At 40.0% G+C, this 18903-nt stretch overlaps 1 protein-coding gene across 1 annotated transcript in view; it reads left to right on the plus strand.

Moving 5' to 3' along the window:
• ATP8B4 (ATPase phospholipid transporting 8B4 (putative)) overlaps positions 1 to 18903 on the plus strand; it is a 208033-nt gene that overhangs the window by 35356 nt on the left and 153774 nt on the right. Inside the window, 2 exon segments of the mRNA XM_008705952.2 lie at positions 14390 to 14503; positions 17515 to 17613. Coding sequence (XP_008704174.2) covers positions 14390 to 14503; positions 17515 to 17613 — 213 coding nt within the window.

Consider the following 18903-nt stretch of genomic DNA (forward strand, 5'->3'; position numbering starts at 1 on the left):
AAAAGTTATGAAAGAATGTTAAAATACCATGTTGTATTTATATAAAAATGGTCTATCTGGGTTTGGGGAACCAATTGGCCAGAAGTCAAGTGTCAGTCACCTTTTAGCCCATCTCAACCTAAACTGACTGAAGAAAATAATGAGCTCATTCAAAAGTACTCCTGGGACATGCTGGAACTAAAGTTTTTGAATATGAAAGGTTGTTGAATTTTTGTTGTTGTTGTTGTTTAATTCAAATGTGAATTGTTATATATGTAGATAGATTTCTGAAAATCAATGCTTCAAATATTTTTTAAAATATATTTTTAAAATTTATTTATTTGAGAGAGAGAGAGTGAAAGAGCATGCGAGCGGGGATAGGGTCAGAGGGAGTAGCAGACTCACTACTGAGCAGGGAGCCTGACTGGACTCGGCACTTCATCCTGGGACTCCAGGATCATGACCTGAGCCAAAGGCACTGGCTTAACCAACTGAGCCACCCAGGCGCCCCAATACTTCAAATATTTTAACATCAGGAAAAATTCTGAATTTGTTTTATGAACAAATAATTACAAATAAATTCCTGAAGCTTTACAGGGCCTATACGCTATTGCCTGTGCAAATGATCAGTATTTTACCTTTTGCACTTCAGCATTTTAAAAAAAGGGTTTCTTGCACTCCCATTTCTTCTCCTCACACTGCCGTGTTCCCCTTGCTTTCGCATACCTGTGGAATTTCTTCCATACTCCTGTTTTCCAACTTAATGCTTCATCTGATCTTCTATTTGCAAGAGCTTAAACTGAAAATGTGTGAAAAATCTCCATTTTTTCCAATGATTTTTCTTTTCATTCAATGTATTTTTCTTGAAGGATTAAGGAAGTCTGGAAGAATATCTTCAGCTGAGTCAAAAGGACATTTTGTCTTTATAGTCTAAGTGTTTTAGGTGTAAGGCGTTTATTTGTGATGACTCAGCTTCATGGTTTATTGGTGAAATTCAGCGTTCTCTGGAAGTTCATAATCTATGGTGCACAAATGGGACTTTTTGGATTTGTACTAATCTGTTTACATAGGCTTTTGAAAAAATACATGCAGCCTTGCTTATATAACAGAAATTTGTGCTTATCAATACTCTTTGAGGTTATTTAATACTTTGCTTCTTAAAGTGTGGTCTACAGACCTCAGATCAACATCACTGGCTTACCCGGAGCTCATGAGATACTCAGAATCTCAGTCCCTCCTCCCCAGCTATTGAGTCAGAATCTGCATTTTAACAAACCCCCCAAAGGATTCATATACACATTCGGGTTTCAGAAGCAATGGACCAATCCTCTGTTCTTATTTTAGTTAGGAGTGCCCTGAAGATTTTGACAAAAAGAGGTGGAGAGGGGAAAAAAAAAGTAATTATCAAGCATAATGCTAATACTTTAAATGTGTTCTCAGTTAATCTTCACATCCATGGTGGATATTATTACCCACATTTTATAGATGAGGACACTGAAGATTAGAGGGACTAGGAGATATTTTTCCAAGGTTACATAGCTGGTAAAATGTTGAGTCACTGCATGCAGATTGAGGAATCCAAGCCCTCACTTTTTCCTAATACTCAATTATTTCTGGGACAATTGGCATTCACTAAGTACTTATTAACTGGATCGTTGTTTCTTTATAGGGAATATGACTTAGAGTTTTTTGGGGAAAATGTCTTCAAGAAGCTCTTGAAGCTTTCCTGAAACAAGGCTTTCAAGGAGTGTCGTATTAATCTATGAATTTTATTTATTTTTTTTTAAAGATTTTATTTATTTATTCGACAGAGATGGAGACAGCCAGCGAGAGAGGGAACACAAGCAGGGGGAGTGGGAGAGGAAGAAGCAGGCTCATAGCAGAGGAGCCTGATGTGGGGCTCGATCCCAGAACGCCGGGATCACGCCCTGAGCTGAAGGCAGACACTTAACCGCTGTGCCACCCAGGCGCCCCTATCTATGAATTTTAAATTGGAAGTTTGATTTGTCATCTTCTACATGTAATTCCTTTTTTTAAGGCATGTCTACCTTCTTAACTCCCTTCCTTCTTTCCATCCTTCCCCCTGCCTTGTTCTTTGCTTCCTTCTTCTCCTTTATAATAGCCTCTGTCGAAATAGTTGTCTCTGTCATGAGTAAGAGGGCACATGTTGAAAAGTATTTTATAATGTGATTTTTGCAACAGAAAGGTGGCATATTTCAATAGCATTTTCAGGGAAACAGTGGGGCTCATTCACAAATGCAAAATCCAGTTTGAATTCACAGTGTGGATGGTGTATAATGTTGGTGATCTAGGCTGTGATAAGTCCCTTCCTGAAGTATATGCAATGGTAAGTAAAGTGCTTTCAGGCGAAGCTTATTTAGGGTTGGGATATACCATACCTTCTACTTTTCAGCTTCCCTCCCCATATCTTACTTCCCATCTTTACCTAGTGGCCTGGCAGTTTGCTGTAAAGAGATCTTTGCCACAATGAAGAGTTAGAAATTAATGTATCCTTCTTTGGGTATAGAGTCAAAATGGAAGACAATGGCCAGAGAATGTGTTTGACCCAAAGAGTTGACCTGTAACATATAGTCATATAATAGGTGTGTCAACTTTTTTGGTTGAGGGCTTCTCTGAATCACTGCTATAGTCGACTCCTTATTTATTCATTTATTCATGCATTTATTTAACCACGGTTATTATGAACAATTAATAAGCATTATTAAAAATTATAAAGAACAACAATTATTGAGGAATTGCTGTGTAGCTGGCCTGGGGGTGAGATCCATTGAGGTGAACAAGACTCAGTAGTACTTTTCTTCAAGGAGTTCACAGTCCAGTAGGGGCTCTTCTTCAGGTTTGTAATCAGAAAATTTCCTAGGGCCCAAGGGTGAAGGGGTTCTGTAGCCCATTACTGGCTTGGTCTTTTCAAGTGTTTTTAGCCTTTCTGGGTGTCACTTTCCTTACTGAGGTTATAGGCAAATTATTTCCCTGAAAAGGACTATTGTGGGAAGAGAATATCTAAAATGGATTTGACATCCTTTGTTATTACAAGTAAAATAACCATTTGGGAAAACCAGTTTCTCATTAAATCCTCAGGCCACATGCTATAGTCAGACCCCTGGGTTTCCCATCCTCCACCCTCTTCACATTCTTTGCCTCATTTATATTGCCACAGGCGACCCTCAGTGGAGGGTCACAGAGCACAGGCTTCTATTCCCATGAAATGCCTCCCAATTCTATTCTGCCAAACTTACCAAACTTTTTGGCTTTTTCTTCACCCAAACCGACACACTTGCATAGGAGTCTGGCTGAACTTTTTGAATCCTTATCCCAGATGGAGTCAATCAGGAGGAGGAATGTATAAGAGGAATGCACTAGGAAAGAGGAATGTGAAGGAAGTAGAATGAAATGGTGGAAAAGGTGTGGGTGATGCAACCAGGAGCCTGCCCTTCCTTTCTCCCTGCCTTCATTCATTCATTCATTCATTCATTCATTCATTCATTCATGCCTTTATTCATTCAGGAAACAGGGGAAAGGATCTGGTCTGCTCTGTGCACTCACTGTTACTCCTAGCTGGCCTCCCAGTGATGCGTGGGTGGATCACTAGCTAGTAAATAAACAAACCCCTACTGGAACCCACCCTGGAGCCTAGTACTTAGAATTTTTCTGTGAGCTGCTCAGCTGCAAATCAGTTCCGTGACTGAGAGCATCTGTCTTAGTGAGTTTTGACTGAAGACTCACAAATGAAGCCACTGTGCATTTTCTCTGTTCATATCATGGCAGCTCTTGCTCTGCTCAGCACTCACATGAGCTTCTTATTGAATCTGTCAGCTCCTACAAAGACAACTGCCTGTTTTTATGTATGTCACCAGGAGCCCCAAGTCCAGTTCCCTGAAGCAAATTTAGTCTTTGTTTAACTCAGACCACCCTAACCAAAAACTGCCAAATTTGCTGAAAATTCATTAAACTCTTTGTAGATAATGGGATCACAAAAAATAAGAGATTGACACTTCAATTTATTTATAAGCCTTTATTATCGCTATTGTACTTAAATTATAGAAGATACTTTGAAGCCTCACTCTTCTCCCATCCCATGTAGAGAATTTTCTTTTCCTAGTGTCCCAACTGGTCCGTTATTCTTCCCTCTCCTTTATCCTTTACTCTCAAGTAAAAACTACTCAAAAGACAAAAAATCACAAAGTCAGGTGATGTCGGTTTGTCTAAATTTAGATTTAGTGCCCAACCCTGGATGAGAATGGGCTGGAGACCAGGAAAAGGTAGGAATGTTGTAGGAGGGCATCTCCATCATTTGGCCATGGGTCCTAATTGCCCCAGCACCCCGTTGGGGGTGGGAATTCAGAGATACACACACTTCTCATCTGATCCCCAGGAGAAAATTGCATGGTGTTATTTGTGTAGCCCCCTAGTGTAAGAGGTAGAGTCTTAGGAAGGATTAGACTATATGTAGTGTGTTCTTATAACCCTTCGGCCTTTTGGGAATTTCTTTATGGGTGTCTCCTCATTAACTGGACTTTTCCACTGTGCCTTTGTTATTGTTATAAATGCTGAGGTCTTGCCTGAAATTTGGCCTGGTTCCCAGATGGCATAGCAGTGTGAACATGGTCTAATTTTTAGTCGTAATAAACAAAGCAGCTCGTATGCACTATGTTGTCCAAAGACACTCTTGTGGTTCAGGAAATGGGCCTGAGCAAGCCAGCTCCATATCAACTCAAAGAAATGCCCACTCTTGTCATTCGGGGCCTCTAAAGCCCTAGAATGAGATGGGCCAATAGGCCAAAGCTGAGGACCTGTTTCCCCGCAGATGGCAGATCTACAAGGAAGAGGCACAGAAGAGCTTTGGCAAAGCAGATAGAAGCAAACAAACCATTAGGGATGCCCTATGAATGTCCCACTGAAATACAGCCTTTCATTTTTTTTCTCCTTTGTATGGCTTCCTTTTGTTTTATATCTTAGCTCTCTGGAGAAGGCATATACTAGGTCTGTCTCTCAACCTGTATACCTTTAAGAGTATTTTTACTTTTTCAAATGTCGCAAAAGAAAAGTTAACTTTTTATTTGGGCCTAGTTAGAACATTTCATATGTTGTATGCATCTAAACACCCTGGAGGAAAAAAAAATTAGTGTGATTAAATTAATTTCAGAGGGAAATTTAATTTGTTCCCCTGGTAATTGTCCAAAATTAGTTCTTATGTAGACACATTACTATTCCTAGGCCATTTACTAGCCCTAGAACAGTCCTGGAGAAGCTGGAACACTAAACTAAGTTCTGAGGATAGAAAAGAAAACAAGGTTTATGTTACCGCCAGGCAGGTTTGCTCTGGGGGGAGACTGAGGCTGAAAGCTTGCCTAGGCACTGTCTGTTTCTGAGGTCTAGATGGGAAATGAAGACAAGCCCAATGATGCTCTCCTTAGATTGAAGGGACTGAAAGTGACTGCTTTAGCTGATGGAATTAATGTGCATCTTTCACTGTCCTTTGGTTTAGAAAGGGTCTTTTCTTTACCAAAGAACATTCTAGGAGGGTCAGTGGATTTATTAATTAAGAGGGAGTCCAGATATTTCTTGTTTCTGGCTCATTTCCCGGGAAGCACATACCATTTGGGAGAACACATGACTCTACAAAACAGCTTTTATGGGCAGCCCTGTAACTGCTCTAAGACTCAATTTCTTTATCTGCAAAGTGGTGCTGAAATAGCAACAGCTCGTTAGATTTTTTGAAGGATTATCTGAGATGATGTATGCACAGTGCTCAGCACAGTGCTGGGCCTATGTAGGGAGACCATACATGTTAACAGGTGTCGTCATATGACACAGCAACACCATTATACACAAAGTCATACTTTCTTCATTTCGCATCCAAGTCTTGGTGACACATGGGTCATACTCATTTTCTTTGGTTATAACAATGCTTAGTCTGGCAATGTTCTTTTTCTTCTCTCTTTTTTTTTAAAGATTTTATTTATTTATTTGACAGAGATAGAGACAGCCAGCAAGAGAGGGAACACAAGCAGGGGGAGTGGGAGAGGAAGAAGCAGGCTCATAGCAGAGGAGCCTGATGTGAGGCTCGATCCCACAACACCGGGATCATGCCCTGGGCCGAAGGCAAACGCTTAACCACTGTGCCACCCAGGCGCTCCATAGTCTGGCAATTTTCAAACTTTTTTTGAGCATGTTCGCTACTTATAAAAAGAAAACTTTCCTGTGTCTTTTGATAAATGTATAAAGAAGATGTGATGTATCTATATGATGAAATACTACTCAGCCATTAAAAAGAATGAAATCTTGCCATTTGTGACCTAGAGGGTATTATGTTAAGTGAAATAAGTCGGAGAAAGACCACTTACATGTGGAATCAAAAACAAAACAAATGAACAGACAAAAAGGCAGAATCAGACTCCTAAATGCAGAGAACAAACTGGTGGTTGCCAGATGGAGGGTGGTGGGAGGATGGGCGAAACAGGTAAAGAAAATTAGGAGGTACAACTTTCAAGCTTGTAAGTTACAGAGATAAAAAGTAAAGCATATAGGGAATATAGTCAATAATATTGTCATAACGTTGTATGGTGAGTACAGTTACCGTGGTGAGCATTGAGTAATGTATAGAATCGCCAAATCACTGTCCTCTATGAGACTAGTTTAACATTGTGTGTCAATTATACTTTAATGAAAAAATAAATCCAAATATGTTGCCCGGATTAAATACCCAGCAAGAAGAAAAAAAACCTTCCCAATATACATGTATTTACTCTATGTATTTTTTTTTTTTTTAAGATTTTATTTATTTATCTGACAGAGAGAGACAACACAGGCAGGGGGAGTGGGAGAGGAGGAAGCAGGCTCCCAGCGAAGGAGCCTGACGTGGGGCTCGATCCCAGGACTCCGGGATCACGCCCTGAGCCCAAGGCAGACGCTTAATGACTGAGCCACCCAGGCGCCCCTACTCTATGTATTTTTATGTATGTAGTTATGTATGTATATAAATATAAGCATACATATATAGTATGTATGTATATATATGTGTATACATAGTCAAGGAAATCTGTGCATTAAACGTTAATAACCTCAACTTTAAATTTCTTTGTTAAACCATACATAAAGGTTACTTTTTTTTTTTTTTAAGTAGCCTGAAGGACTATTGGGCATCCCCTGGATGACAAGTGCCCTCGTGGTCTCATCAGATAGGGTAATCTTGAGGTTGCATGAACTTGAAATGTCAAATAAGCAGGATTCCTAAGGGAGTCTTGGCAGGCAAGGTGCTCCTGTTCTGTTGCTCACTGTTTTCGTCATAGCACTGATCAGTTTATAAGTTTGTCTGTTCATTCCTGTCTCTCTCCCCACAGCTAAAATGCAGATGTGCTCTGGGAGGGTAGAGACTTTGTTCACACGTGTAGTCCTGGCTCAATGACTGTGCCTGTCACATGAAAGGCCCTTGTTGTGTGAATGGATGAAGGTTGGGGGAAATGTGTGCTCCCCTTTCCCTCCCCACAAATGCTTTTGTTCACATTGTGGAGCCCAGACTCAGGAGAGCCTTAGGAAGATGGTAGTGGTGGTAACCACGATGACGCTTATTGATGGCTCTCTGTAAAGACTCTTCTGTGGCCCCACCCTCACTGAGCAGTGTTGTCCACAGAGAAGCACTATCATCTTGCCGAGCCTCCCAGCCCTGAATGCTGTACATCCCTCACTGGGCACCGTTTGACTAATACCGAGGAGCTGCGGTTCTGCCTGGTGTCGGTGAGGTGCCAGACACCCAATCTCCAGGCTCGTTTGCCCCATACATGAATTCTTCTGGGACCTTTGCATAAACGTGGCCATTTCACATATTTCCTGAGTGGTGCAAGTGCCTTTAGGCCACTTCCTTTTTTTTTTTTTTAATGCAAGTGTTCTGTGGATGCTGACTCTTTTTGTGTTTTATTTTATGGTTTAGAGATAATTTCTCTTTAAGAGTCAGGACTATTTCTCTTTTTGAAATCTATGTGGTACCATATCTCTCTCTCCTCTAATGGCAAGACTATTAGGCTCTTTCCCCCTCAAGCTCCTGACAGTTACTTTTTATAGCTGTCATGACATAAAAATGTTTCATCAAATGTGGGAGGGAAGATCTTTTGCGAGTGTGGAAACTGTGGTACTCATTGCGAAAGCTCCTGGGGTTTGGCCTGTGGGATCACAGACGCAGGCAATGTCCCCGGACAACCACCAGATGCATTTAGGCTTGGCTGTCTATGACTCATTCTTTAAGGCAAATATAGAGAGAAAAGTACACTATTGTATAAAAATGTAAATTGATCTTGGATATATTATTAATATTCTTATCTTGTATTTGGTTGATTGGGAGTCAAAGAAAAATGAACGGAAATTGACTTACATAATAAAGTAAGTGAACAAATCATAAAACTGAGAAGTCCAGAAATAAGGCTAGCCTCAGGAGAGGCTTGGTCTAGTTTCTTTCTCTGCATTTCCTGGCCCTGAATCTTCAGTATTGAATTTGTTTTTGGCAGCCTCCCCACTCATGGTCCCAAGATGCTGTCAGTGATCCCTAAGGCTCCTTGCTTCCAGGTTGGAATCCAGTAAGAAAGAGAAAGCCAACATCTCCAGCAAATTCCCAGAACTGACATGGGTCATGTGCTAATCCCTGAACTCAAAATTGTAATTAGGAAGATGGGCCATGTAGTTGGCTTAAACTAATCTGGGTCTGACTCTAGAATTATAGTTGAGAATTGAATTCATCCAGACCACAAGACTAAGTAATTTGGAGTACTGTTAGCTGAGGGGAAGGGGAAGGTAGTCAAATGTCTGTTACACCAAGCATTAAACATAAGATTGGATTTGTAGCACTAAGTTTGGCTTTTGATATTTATTTTTTTATGGCTGATACATCTCACACTCTCTAAATATTAAGCTTAGTTTCCATTTCTGGTTGTGGTGTCCATCCGCCTTCCTGGCTTTCTGCCTTTTGGGCACATGGTGACTCTTTCTAATCATGTATGTATGAAACAGAGCATTCTCTTTCCCTTTGCAACTGCAGTTGGAAGTATCTGAGATGGTGGCTGGTCCATTGTGAGTAACTCTGGTGAACAGAGTCTTCCTGTTGGCTCATGTTGAATAAGTAGCATGAGCAAGAAATAAACCTTTATTATTTTAAGCCGTGAAGACTCCGGAGTTGTTACTGTGGCATACCCAGTTTATTCTGCCTAGTACATTGAATTTCCTAAATCCATTTGGATTATTTGGGGATTGCTCAGAAAAATCTTGTGTTTGTATAAGTCTTTCAATGTAAATACTGTCACATCCATGATCTCATTTTTATCTCTACAATAGTCCCATAAATATGTAGGTGAGAAGTATTATTAGCTCTGTCTTTCCAGTGGAAGAATTTAGGTAAACTCCCCAAATGCCCTGTTTACTAATTTAGCAGTGTTTGTTATTTTCTGTTTGCTTTGTTTTCTTAAGCAATACGATTACACAATAAAATCTCATAAAACATAATGCCTCTCATTTTGCTAATATTAGTTTGATGTTCCACCTTTGCAGAATTTATCATTTTTACTTTATTCTTTCCCTGTACCAAAGAGTTAATGTTAAAATGTAAAGGACTTTGGCAACTGCTGCTCTGTTGGAAAGCGAAACGAAGGGAGTGGTTATCTGTACTGTTTACTTGCATTGAACTTTGTCAAGGACCAAGAGAATCACTCTGGAGGGGGATTGAAAGAGAACACAGGAAACTGTAATCATACATCAGGCAATAGATAACCAGAGCTCCTACAGAGGGGGTTGACTCAAGAGGAAAATGTAGATACACGGTATTATTTTCCTTGGTAAGAAAGTGGGTGCAGGCCAAAAATTCAGAGTGGAGGAGAGAGCAAGGGCTGATTGATTTGAAAGCAGAAGAGAGAACTGCCCTGTCCTGAATGGGCAAAGTACACTGCTGAGGAGAGTGGGCTCTGGAAGCAGAGTACCTGGTTTCCAATCCTGGTTCTGCCACTGACCAGCTGTATAACCTTGCTTAAATTACTTAATCTCTCTAAACCTGGGATTCCTCTACTATGAGGAATGAGGAAAATAGTGCCTATTTCATAAGGATATTGTGAGGATAAAATGAGCTGTGAACTGTAAAGCTCTTTGAACAGTACACATAGGAAGAGCTTGATAAGTGTCAGCTGCTATTTTATTAATTATTATTCATTGTCAACCTTTTCTGTCACCCCCTGTTCCAAGCCACACATCACCCCTCACCTGGACTAATGAAAAAACCTTCTCATTGGTCTTTGCTCATCTATTCTTGTGTCATTTCTAACTACTTCTCCATCCTGTAGCTAGAGTAATCTTCTAAAATTAGAATCTCATCAAGTTGCTTCTTTGCTTATAACTTTTCAGTAATTCTTTCTTCACTTAGGATTTCTGTCTTTATGATAAAGTCCAAAATTCTTAGTATGGATTCCAAGGAACTACTCTCTCTAGCCTCAGTTTGTTCTGACCTCTGTAGTACAGCCTCATGGCCCCTTTTGTAGACCCCCAAGTAAGCCTTCTTCTGCCGACCTCAGGGCGTCTTTCAGAAGAGCAATGCTTTTTTCTCATCCCGATGCTGTCTTCCTGGTGAAGTGACCTCTACTGGGGGTGACACTTCTCCTTCCAGCCCTTTACTTACTTTGTAGTGGAGTTATTTATTTGATATCTCAATCTTGAAGGGATATCTGGGCCTCACCAGTTCAGCTCTGCCCTCTTCCTCTTGGAAGCAAGCTCTCTGTAGGGAACAGCTATTCTCTGATACTCCTCTAGGGGGAGACCCCTTTCCCACTACACGAGAGGCCTCCCCTGCTCCGGAATTGCTTACGACTGTGTGGTTAAGTCTACCTCGTTGCGGGGTCAGTTACCTGGTCCACCTGGCTAACAAACTAAAGCCATGACTTCCAGCCTGGCTTCTTTCGGCACTAAAGATGCTGTATGGATTCTCCAGATGTACTCCTTTCTCCTTGTTCTCCTCTTCCTTCTCCCTTTCCTCAATTCTTCTTCTTTATTTTATTTTTTTTAAAGATTTTATTTATTTATTTGACAGAGACAGAGACAGCCAGCGAGCGAGGGAACACAAGCAGGGGGAGTGGGAGAGGAAGAAGCAGGCTCATAGCGGAGGAGCCTGATGTGGGGCCCGATCCCATAACGCCAGGATCACGCCCTGAGCCGAAGGCAGACGCTTAACCGCTGTGCCACCCAGGCGCCCCTCCTTAATTCTTCTGAATTGGAATGTTTCTAGTGGTCCATGGTGGAAAAGTCATGCTAAAAGGATAGAGGTGAAGATCTTTTGTGCCGTATTATGGAATGAACTGTATTAATTTGACTGTAAGCCAATAGGCTGGTTCAATGAAATGCCTGAATATTTAAGGTCTTACCTATACTCACATCCTTGGATAAGGCAGTGGAAATAGAAACACTTTTTTCTTTCAATTGAAAAAGAAAGGTAAATGGGTCCAGAGACACTCCAGGAGGGGGAGCCCTCGTCCTTTGTTCCCAGGCATAGCTATGAGGGTTTGCATCATCTGTGACTAAGTCCCAGCAGAGCCAGAAGAACATAACAATCACTGCTATATGTCAAGTTAAACAAATAGGAGAAAATTGTCACAGACCCCTTTGGCATTATCCCTTTGTCCTGCACAATTGTCTCTTCACCTATGTGGGATTCGATTTTGTAGGAGAGTTTCTTTATAATTCCTGTCATGGTTTTGAGCTTCCCGGCAGATGTTCCATCTGTCCTTTTACAAGATACAGGCTTAACCTCATTTTAGTTTCAACTTAGAAGAAAATATAAAACAGAAATCTGTGATTTTTTTTTTTTTGGTTAACTGCTTTTTCTCCTTAGCTTTCCTCCTTCCTACCATTTTCTCCAAGTCCCTTCCTCAGAAATGTTTCATCATTGACAGTTCTCACAGCCTTCCTTGCAGCCCAGACCTTGAGTAGATAGCTCACTGCAAAATAGTCATCATCAGCTTACAGAACAGTTTGCAGTACATTAGTATGTATTAGACCAACTAACCTGGGAACTCTTTGCTTGGCACCTCTCTTATCTCCCACAGCTTATTGCACAGAGCTAGACACACTGATTCCTGGCAAATGTTAAAAATGGCTATTTAAGGGGCACCTGGGTGGCTCAGTCAGTTAAGTGACCGACTCTTGATTTTGGCTCAGGTCATGATCTCAGGGTCATGAGATCGAGCCCTGTGTCGGGCTCTGAGCTGGGCACGGAGTCTGCTGGAGATTCCTCCTCTCCCTCTTCTTCTACACCTCCCCTAACCCCCAAGCACCACTGCTCATGCTTTCTCTCTCTCTTCTAAAAAAAAAAAAAAAAAAAAACCAAAAAAAAAAAAACCCCTATTTTAACAGGTGCCCATATTTTCTTTAACAGTAACAGTGATACTGGAAGTGTAATTTCACTTAAACTAAGTCACACTGACTAACCTCAGTTTTAAAATATGAGTGGGTGGAAAATCTCTGGGCATATTGATTCAGAATTTCAGCAAGACTTATCACCCCAGATTCTGCTATCTTTATAGATAAGATGGAGTTAAGCCTCATGGGAGTATAGTTAGGTGCATTTATAAATGGTTAAATAAAACTGAATATGTGTTATAGAAACAACTGAAAAAGATGTTAATCTCTGGAAAGGTCTCTAGTAGTTTGCCATCAAACATCTCCTACCAGTTTAAAGTGCTCATGCCTATGGGGATGGGAGGGAGGGGTGGAGGGTGAGAGAGAATCTTAAGCAGGCTCCATGCCCAGTACGGAGCCCCACATGGAGCTCAGTCTCACAACCCTGAGATCATGACCTGAGCTGAAATCAAGAGTCAGATGCTCAACTGACTAAGCCACCCAGGCGCCCCGCCTTGCATCTCTTAACAGTCACCATTCCCTTAGATCTGTAGTTGGGGTCAATATATTCAAGCCTCAGCACAATCTTTGTAGTTTTAGTCTGTTGTTGGAAAATTGGCTTAGTCTGCCCACTGTAGCCACTTCTCCTTCCTGTCATAATGTTGCTTTCCCTGGACATGAAGAGAATCTGCCTTATACCATGTCACTTTGTGGGGTTGGTGCTTACCACACTAACTGCAGAAAGTCCAGTGATTTTAGGAATGTTCACCATGTTTGCGAGAGTGCCATCAGCACAGAAAGCTATTTTGTTAATTAAAAAAATATATATATTTTTGGTCTTTAGTCATGTCCTTTGTGATGTATTAGTCAATAGCTTTGGAAGAATATATAAAAGGCACATGCTTGAAATCTTTTGATGGCAGAAAATATTTAATAATTTAAGATGGTATATTCAAAATTAATTTTTTCATGAGGTTGGTGTAATAAGAGTATATGAAAGAACTTGTACGTCAGTATTTTAGAACATCAACCATAAGTGTTTAGGAAAGAGAGACCTGATTTCATAGTGACTTATGAAGAAACGATCTAGAGGTTTTAGTTCATCTAAACTCAGTGAACAGTGAGATACAATTGCCAAAATGCTGATGACATTTTAAGGTATGTTAATACAATAGTCCAGGACACAGAACATCAAAGTCTCTACTGTACTTGGGCTGGTTGAATCAGATCTACAATATGTTTTTGGTTCTGTGCAGCATGTTTTAAGAAAGATGCAGAGAGGTTGGGATAAATCTAGAAGAAACTGATCAGGAAGAGAGGTCTATTAAATAAGTCATGGAGCAGCTGAGGGGTTTGAGAATGCCTGGATCAGAGTAGAGAAGATTTTGGGAAGTCCTGTGAGTGGTCTTCAAATATTTGAAGGTTTCCAACATATAAAAGGCTTAGACTTGGTGTAAGTGACCATGGGAATGGAATTGGGCACATAGTAAAAAGTTACAGGGAGGCAGATTTGGGTTTCTCATAATAGACCTTTCTAGCAATTCCAGATCTGAAGTAGAAATAGGCTACTTCGTGAGGTGGTCAGTTTTCCATCACAGAAGACTTTCAAAGACAGGCCTAGGTTCCCTTAATCAGAGTTATCTAGAGGGTGGGAAGGTGGACCAGATAATCCCTGAAGTTTCTTCCAACCTCACGGGCCCCAGCATAAACACAGTGTCTGTGTACAGTAGGTGCTTAGGCAATATTTGCCAAATGAATGGATGCATAAAATATCTCAGGGGCAGATATTGTGCTTGATACATTTTTAGGTCATGGGTGATTTTATGGCACTGGCCAGTAATTTCACCTTTATAAGGAAGGTGTCAACTTAGGAAAATGAAGACCTTGGGCCAAGAGAACTTAAAATTTTCTAGATAATTGGTTTATCTGTCTTGTTCTGGTATAATTCATGCTTAGCCTTGTAAGTTTTAGAGCTATTCTGATAATGAGCAATACCTTGCCCCAGTCTAACATGATGCTGTTTCTTTTTCAGGATAATCGTATCCACACATCCAAGTACAGCATTCTTACCTTCTTGCCAATTAATTTATTTGAACAGTTCCAAAAAGTGGCAAACGCCTATTTCCTTTTCCTTCTGCTTTTACAGGTAATGTTTGCGTTGTGTTTCTTCATCATCTGTTTGTTAAAAGTACTCATGTAATTTGAAAAAGTAAGCTAATTCACTCGGCTAAACGTTCATGATTAGGTAAACGTTTCTTATCAGATTCTGAATGTTATTTTTGCTGTTTCTTTTCACAAATGTGGGAGGGCTAGGAATGGGTAAAAAACAGTACATCCATCATTTTAAACACTGAGGTCATTTTAGAATGCAGCTATGCACTTTATTTGAACCAAACCAGAGCCTAATAATTACTGCCCATAGCCGCCTTCTTTTCTTTATCTCCTTCTCCTGTTGACATCGTGGGTGTTGCCAGAGTTGAGGCAGTCTAGCTGAGCAGTACTTAGGGGAACCTAATTGGGCAATTTCATTTGTTTCTAAGAACAATGGCATCTTTCATATATAAAATAAATGATGTATGCTATACCTTCACTGTAGGGTGACTATTTTTTACAGTTTTTGGTGGCTAATTGGTAGTTAATAAACTTCCTTTTTTCTCCCATCTGACTAAAATTTGAGCTTAAATGAAATTTCAGCTTTTACTGATATTTTAGGAAATAAAATGCATAAATGAAAGAATATAGATAAACAGTTCATGAGAGCTGGTCACTTACCTAGTATTTATTTTAGAGTAATATTTATTTATTTATTTATTTATTTATTTATTTATTTATTTATTTATTTATTTAAAAGATTTTATTTATTGATTTGACTGAGAGAGACAGCCAGCGAGAGAGGGAACACAAGCAGGGGGAGTGAGAGAGGAAGCACGCTCCCAGCAGAGAAGCCTGATGTGGGGCTCGATCCCAGAATGCTGGGATCATGCCCTGAGCCAAAGGCAGACACCCAACGACTGCGCCACCCAGGCGCCCCTATTTTAGAGTAATTTAATCAGACCAAAGTGGTACATTCAAAATGTGTGGGGCTCTGTGTTAATTTTAGAAGGTAAAACGATGGATTAAATGTACACAGTTCAGATTAATAGCTTTGGGTACTATTTTTACTTAATTGAATAACTATTTGTATTAAGAATCTTTTGGTTGTAAGTGGCAGAAACCTAAATTTGTTTAAGCAAAAAAGAAATATATTTAGGAATATATCTCATTTCATGTATGACTGGATTCATGGGCAAACTATTTCAATACGATGTGGTTTCTCTTTCCTCCATGTTGGCCTTACTCAAGCAGGCCCTCTCCACCTGGTGGCCCCTGAAAGCTTTAGACCTTTATTCTCCTGCTTCAACTCCAACATTAAAGAGAGAGAAAGGGAGAAAAAAAGAGCATGATTTTTTTTTTTTTGGTTGTTTCAGCAAATCTTGTGATTAGCTCTCACTGGACCATGCTATCCATAAACTAATCATGGTGACCCAAGAATTTGTAGCAATAGTTGTCTTGACCTAGATCACATGCCAAAATGTGGAGCCAGAATGGAATGAGTCTGCCAACATTGTGCTGACAGTAGAAGGGGTGAGATCCTTTCCTAAGGTATACTTGAGAAGGAACGGATGCTGAACAGACACAACAAAACAACAGCAACAAAGCCCCACAGTTAATGTGTATACCTTACAATTTATCGAAAAGACTCTGGAATCCAAGATTTCTTTCTTTCCCCCCCTCTATGAATTTGCTTTTCCTTTCTTTATATAACTCTTTACATCATTCCAGAATTTTGAGCTCATTTCTCTAATGGCTTTCTTATGTATAGTCAAAGGCTCTTGCTTACAGAATTTTATATCTGGAAGGAGCCTTTGGGATGGTTTAGTCCAGCCTCCTTTCTTCTGTTGATCAAGAAATGAGACCCAGAAAGGATAAGGAATGTGTAAAGCTTTTACCACGAGTCAATGATAGAACTAGGACTAGAATCCAGCTTTTCTGCCGCTCAGGCCAATGTTTTTATTGGTACCTTGGAGGCTTTTGAGTTTTTTTTTTTTTTTAATACATTTTATATGGAAGCTCTTGTATAAGATTGGTTTAGTTTAGAGCTGTTTTTGACGGGACCTGATCTCCACATACCACATCCACCCCACTCTTCCCTACCTGATGGCTCTGAAGCAGCTCCATATCAAACGCCATCTGAAAACCACATTTCTAAGAGAGTCCTGTCAACTGTCATTATGTCTCATGTGGGTGGTTTTATTTTATTTTATTTTATTTTATTTTATTTTATTTTTTTGAAAGATTTTATTTATTTATTTGACAGACAGCCAGTGAGAGAGGGAACACAAGCAGAGGGAGTGGGAGAGGAGGAAGCAGGCTCCCAGCAGAGGAGCCCGATGTGGGGCTCGATCCCAGAACGCCGGGATCATGCCCTGAGCTGAAGGCAGACACTTAACGACTGTGCCACCCAAGCACCCCCTCATGTGGGTGGTTTTAGAGTCAAATAGATCTAGGTTCAAATTTTAGCAGTGTAAGTTCTTGGCCCAGCAGGGTGACCTCTCAGGTACTTCATCACAAAATGGGAAAATGACACCTAGGACTGTACCATTTCCTGGCTCCAGGGCACTATTCATAATGTATTGTAGGTTGTGCACTGGGGGTACTAGTTACATGGAATACAAGTCCTATGGGTGTGTGCAAAACAACTCTGGTACAGAATCTACCTCGATGAACTTTCTGAGGGTCAGATGACGTAAAATATGGAAAGTACTTGACACAGTGTTTGGTGCAAAGTAGATGCTCAAAGAATCTCTCTTTTGAAATTGGTGAAAAGTTAGGCAAATTGTTAAAAGTTGAGAGAGTATCTGAAAAATTTCAAGAAATTTACTTCTCAAGTTGGTATAAAAATTTTATTTTTTGTCAAGTAGCCTGAAAATTCGTTCAGTGACACTTCTATGTGTCTTATAAGTGAATGCAAATACTTAGTTAATGAAAGTTATTCTGCGTTTGCACAAATAACTGAATATAATCCCATTACTTTCTGTGAGTCACATATAATGACAAAATTTGGAAGATGTATTTCCTAACTTAAAAGCCCTAAACTATTTGCAATGTTTGTTTTAGCTGATTCCAGAAATCTCCTCCTTGACCTGGTTTACCACCATTGTGCCTTTGGTCCTGGTAATAACTATGACAGCTGTCAAAGATGCCACAGATGACTATGTGAGTATTTGCTTTTGAGCATTTTTGTGGTCTCAATTTCAATTGTGACCTCTCAAAAATAAAAAAATTGAGATCTGCTTGGAATTTTTGAATGGAGCTCTTTTGGTCAGTCTTATATAAAACTCTTACTCTATTTCTTTAGTGACTAATACGATGTCATAGAACCAGAGCCTGTTTATGTTAAAAGCAAGAGAGCCTGAATAATTAGACTTACTCCTTCATTTTACGGATGAGGAAACCAAGGTCTCTAAAGAACTAGTGACTTGTTAATGATCATACAACCAATTGGTGGTAAGACCACATTTAGAACACAAACTTGCTCCTACCCAGTGAAGTATTATTTATCCTTTATCATATGTTTTTCTCTAAGTTTTGGGAATTGGTAGATATTAGGTACTCTCACATCCTGTGCTCATTATACCATGAGTTGCAAAATTAAATCACTTCAAAAGTCAGGCAATTAATGTCAATAAGTGAAGTATAAAACAATAGAGAATTTTGAAGTCTGCATAAGCCAAGGGAGGTCATTAAAATGCAAAAATTTAAAACACAGTCTTGCACAAACCAAACATTCTAAATTTAGAAAGGTTATATTCTTTTTTTTTTTAATGATTTTTTATTATATTATGTTAGTCACCATACAGTACATCCCCGGTTTCCGAAGTAAGGCTCGATGATTCATTAGTTGTGTATAACACCCAGTGCACCATGCAATACGTGCCCTCCTTACTACCCATCACCGGCCTATCCCATTCCCCTCTGAGGCCCTCAGTTTGTTTCTCATAGTCCATAGTCTCTCATTCCCCCTTCTGATTACCCCCCCTTCTTTATCCCTTTCTTCCCCTACCGATCATCCTAGTTCTTATGTTCCATAGATGAGAGAGATCATATGATAGTTGTCTTTTGCTGCTTGACTTATTTCACTTAGCATTATCTCCTCCAGTGCCGTCCATGTTTTAGCAAATGTTGAGAACTCGTTCTTTCTGATAGCTGAGTAATATTCCATTGTATATATGGACCACAACTTCTTAATCCAGTCATCTGTTGAAGGGCATCTCAGCTCCTTCCACGATTTAGCTATTGTGGACAATGCTGCTATGAACATTGGAGTGCATATGGCCCTTCTCTTCACTACGTCTGGGTAGCTCAATTTTTAACTTTTTAAGGGACCTCCACACTGTTTTCCAGAGTGGCTGTACCAACTTGCATTCCCACCAACAATGTAGGAGGGATCCCATTTCTCCACATCCTCTCCAACAATTGTTGTTTCTTGCCTTGTCTATTTTTGCC

The sequence above is a fragment of the Ursus maritimus genome, unplaced genomic scaffold (genome assembly GCF_017311325.1).
Source record: "Ursus maritimus isolate PB19 unplaced genomic scaffold, ASM1731132v1 scaffold_35, whole genome shotgun sequence".
NCBI lineage: Eukaryota > Metazoa > Chordata > Mammalia > Carnivora > Ursidae > Ursus > Ursus maritimus.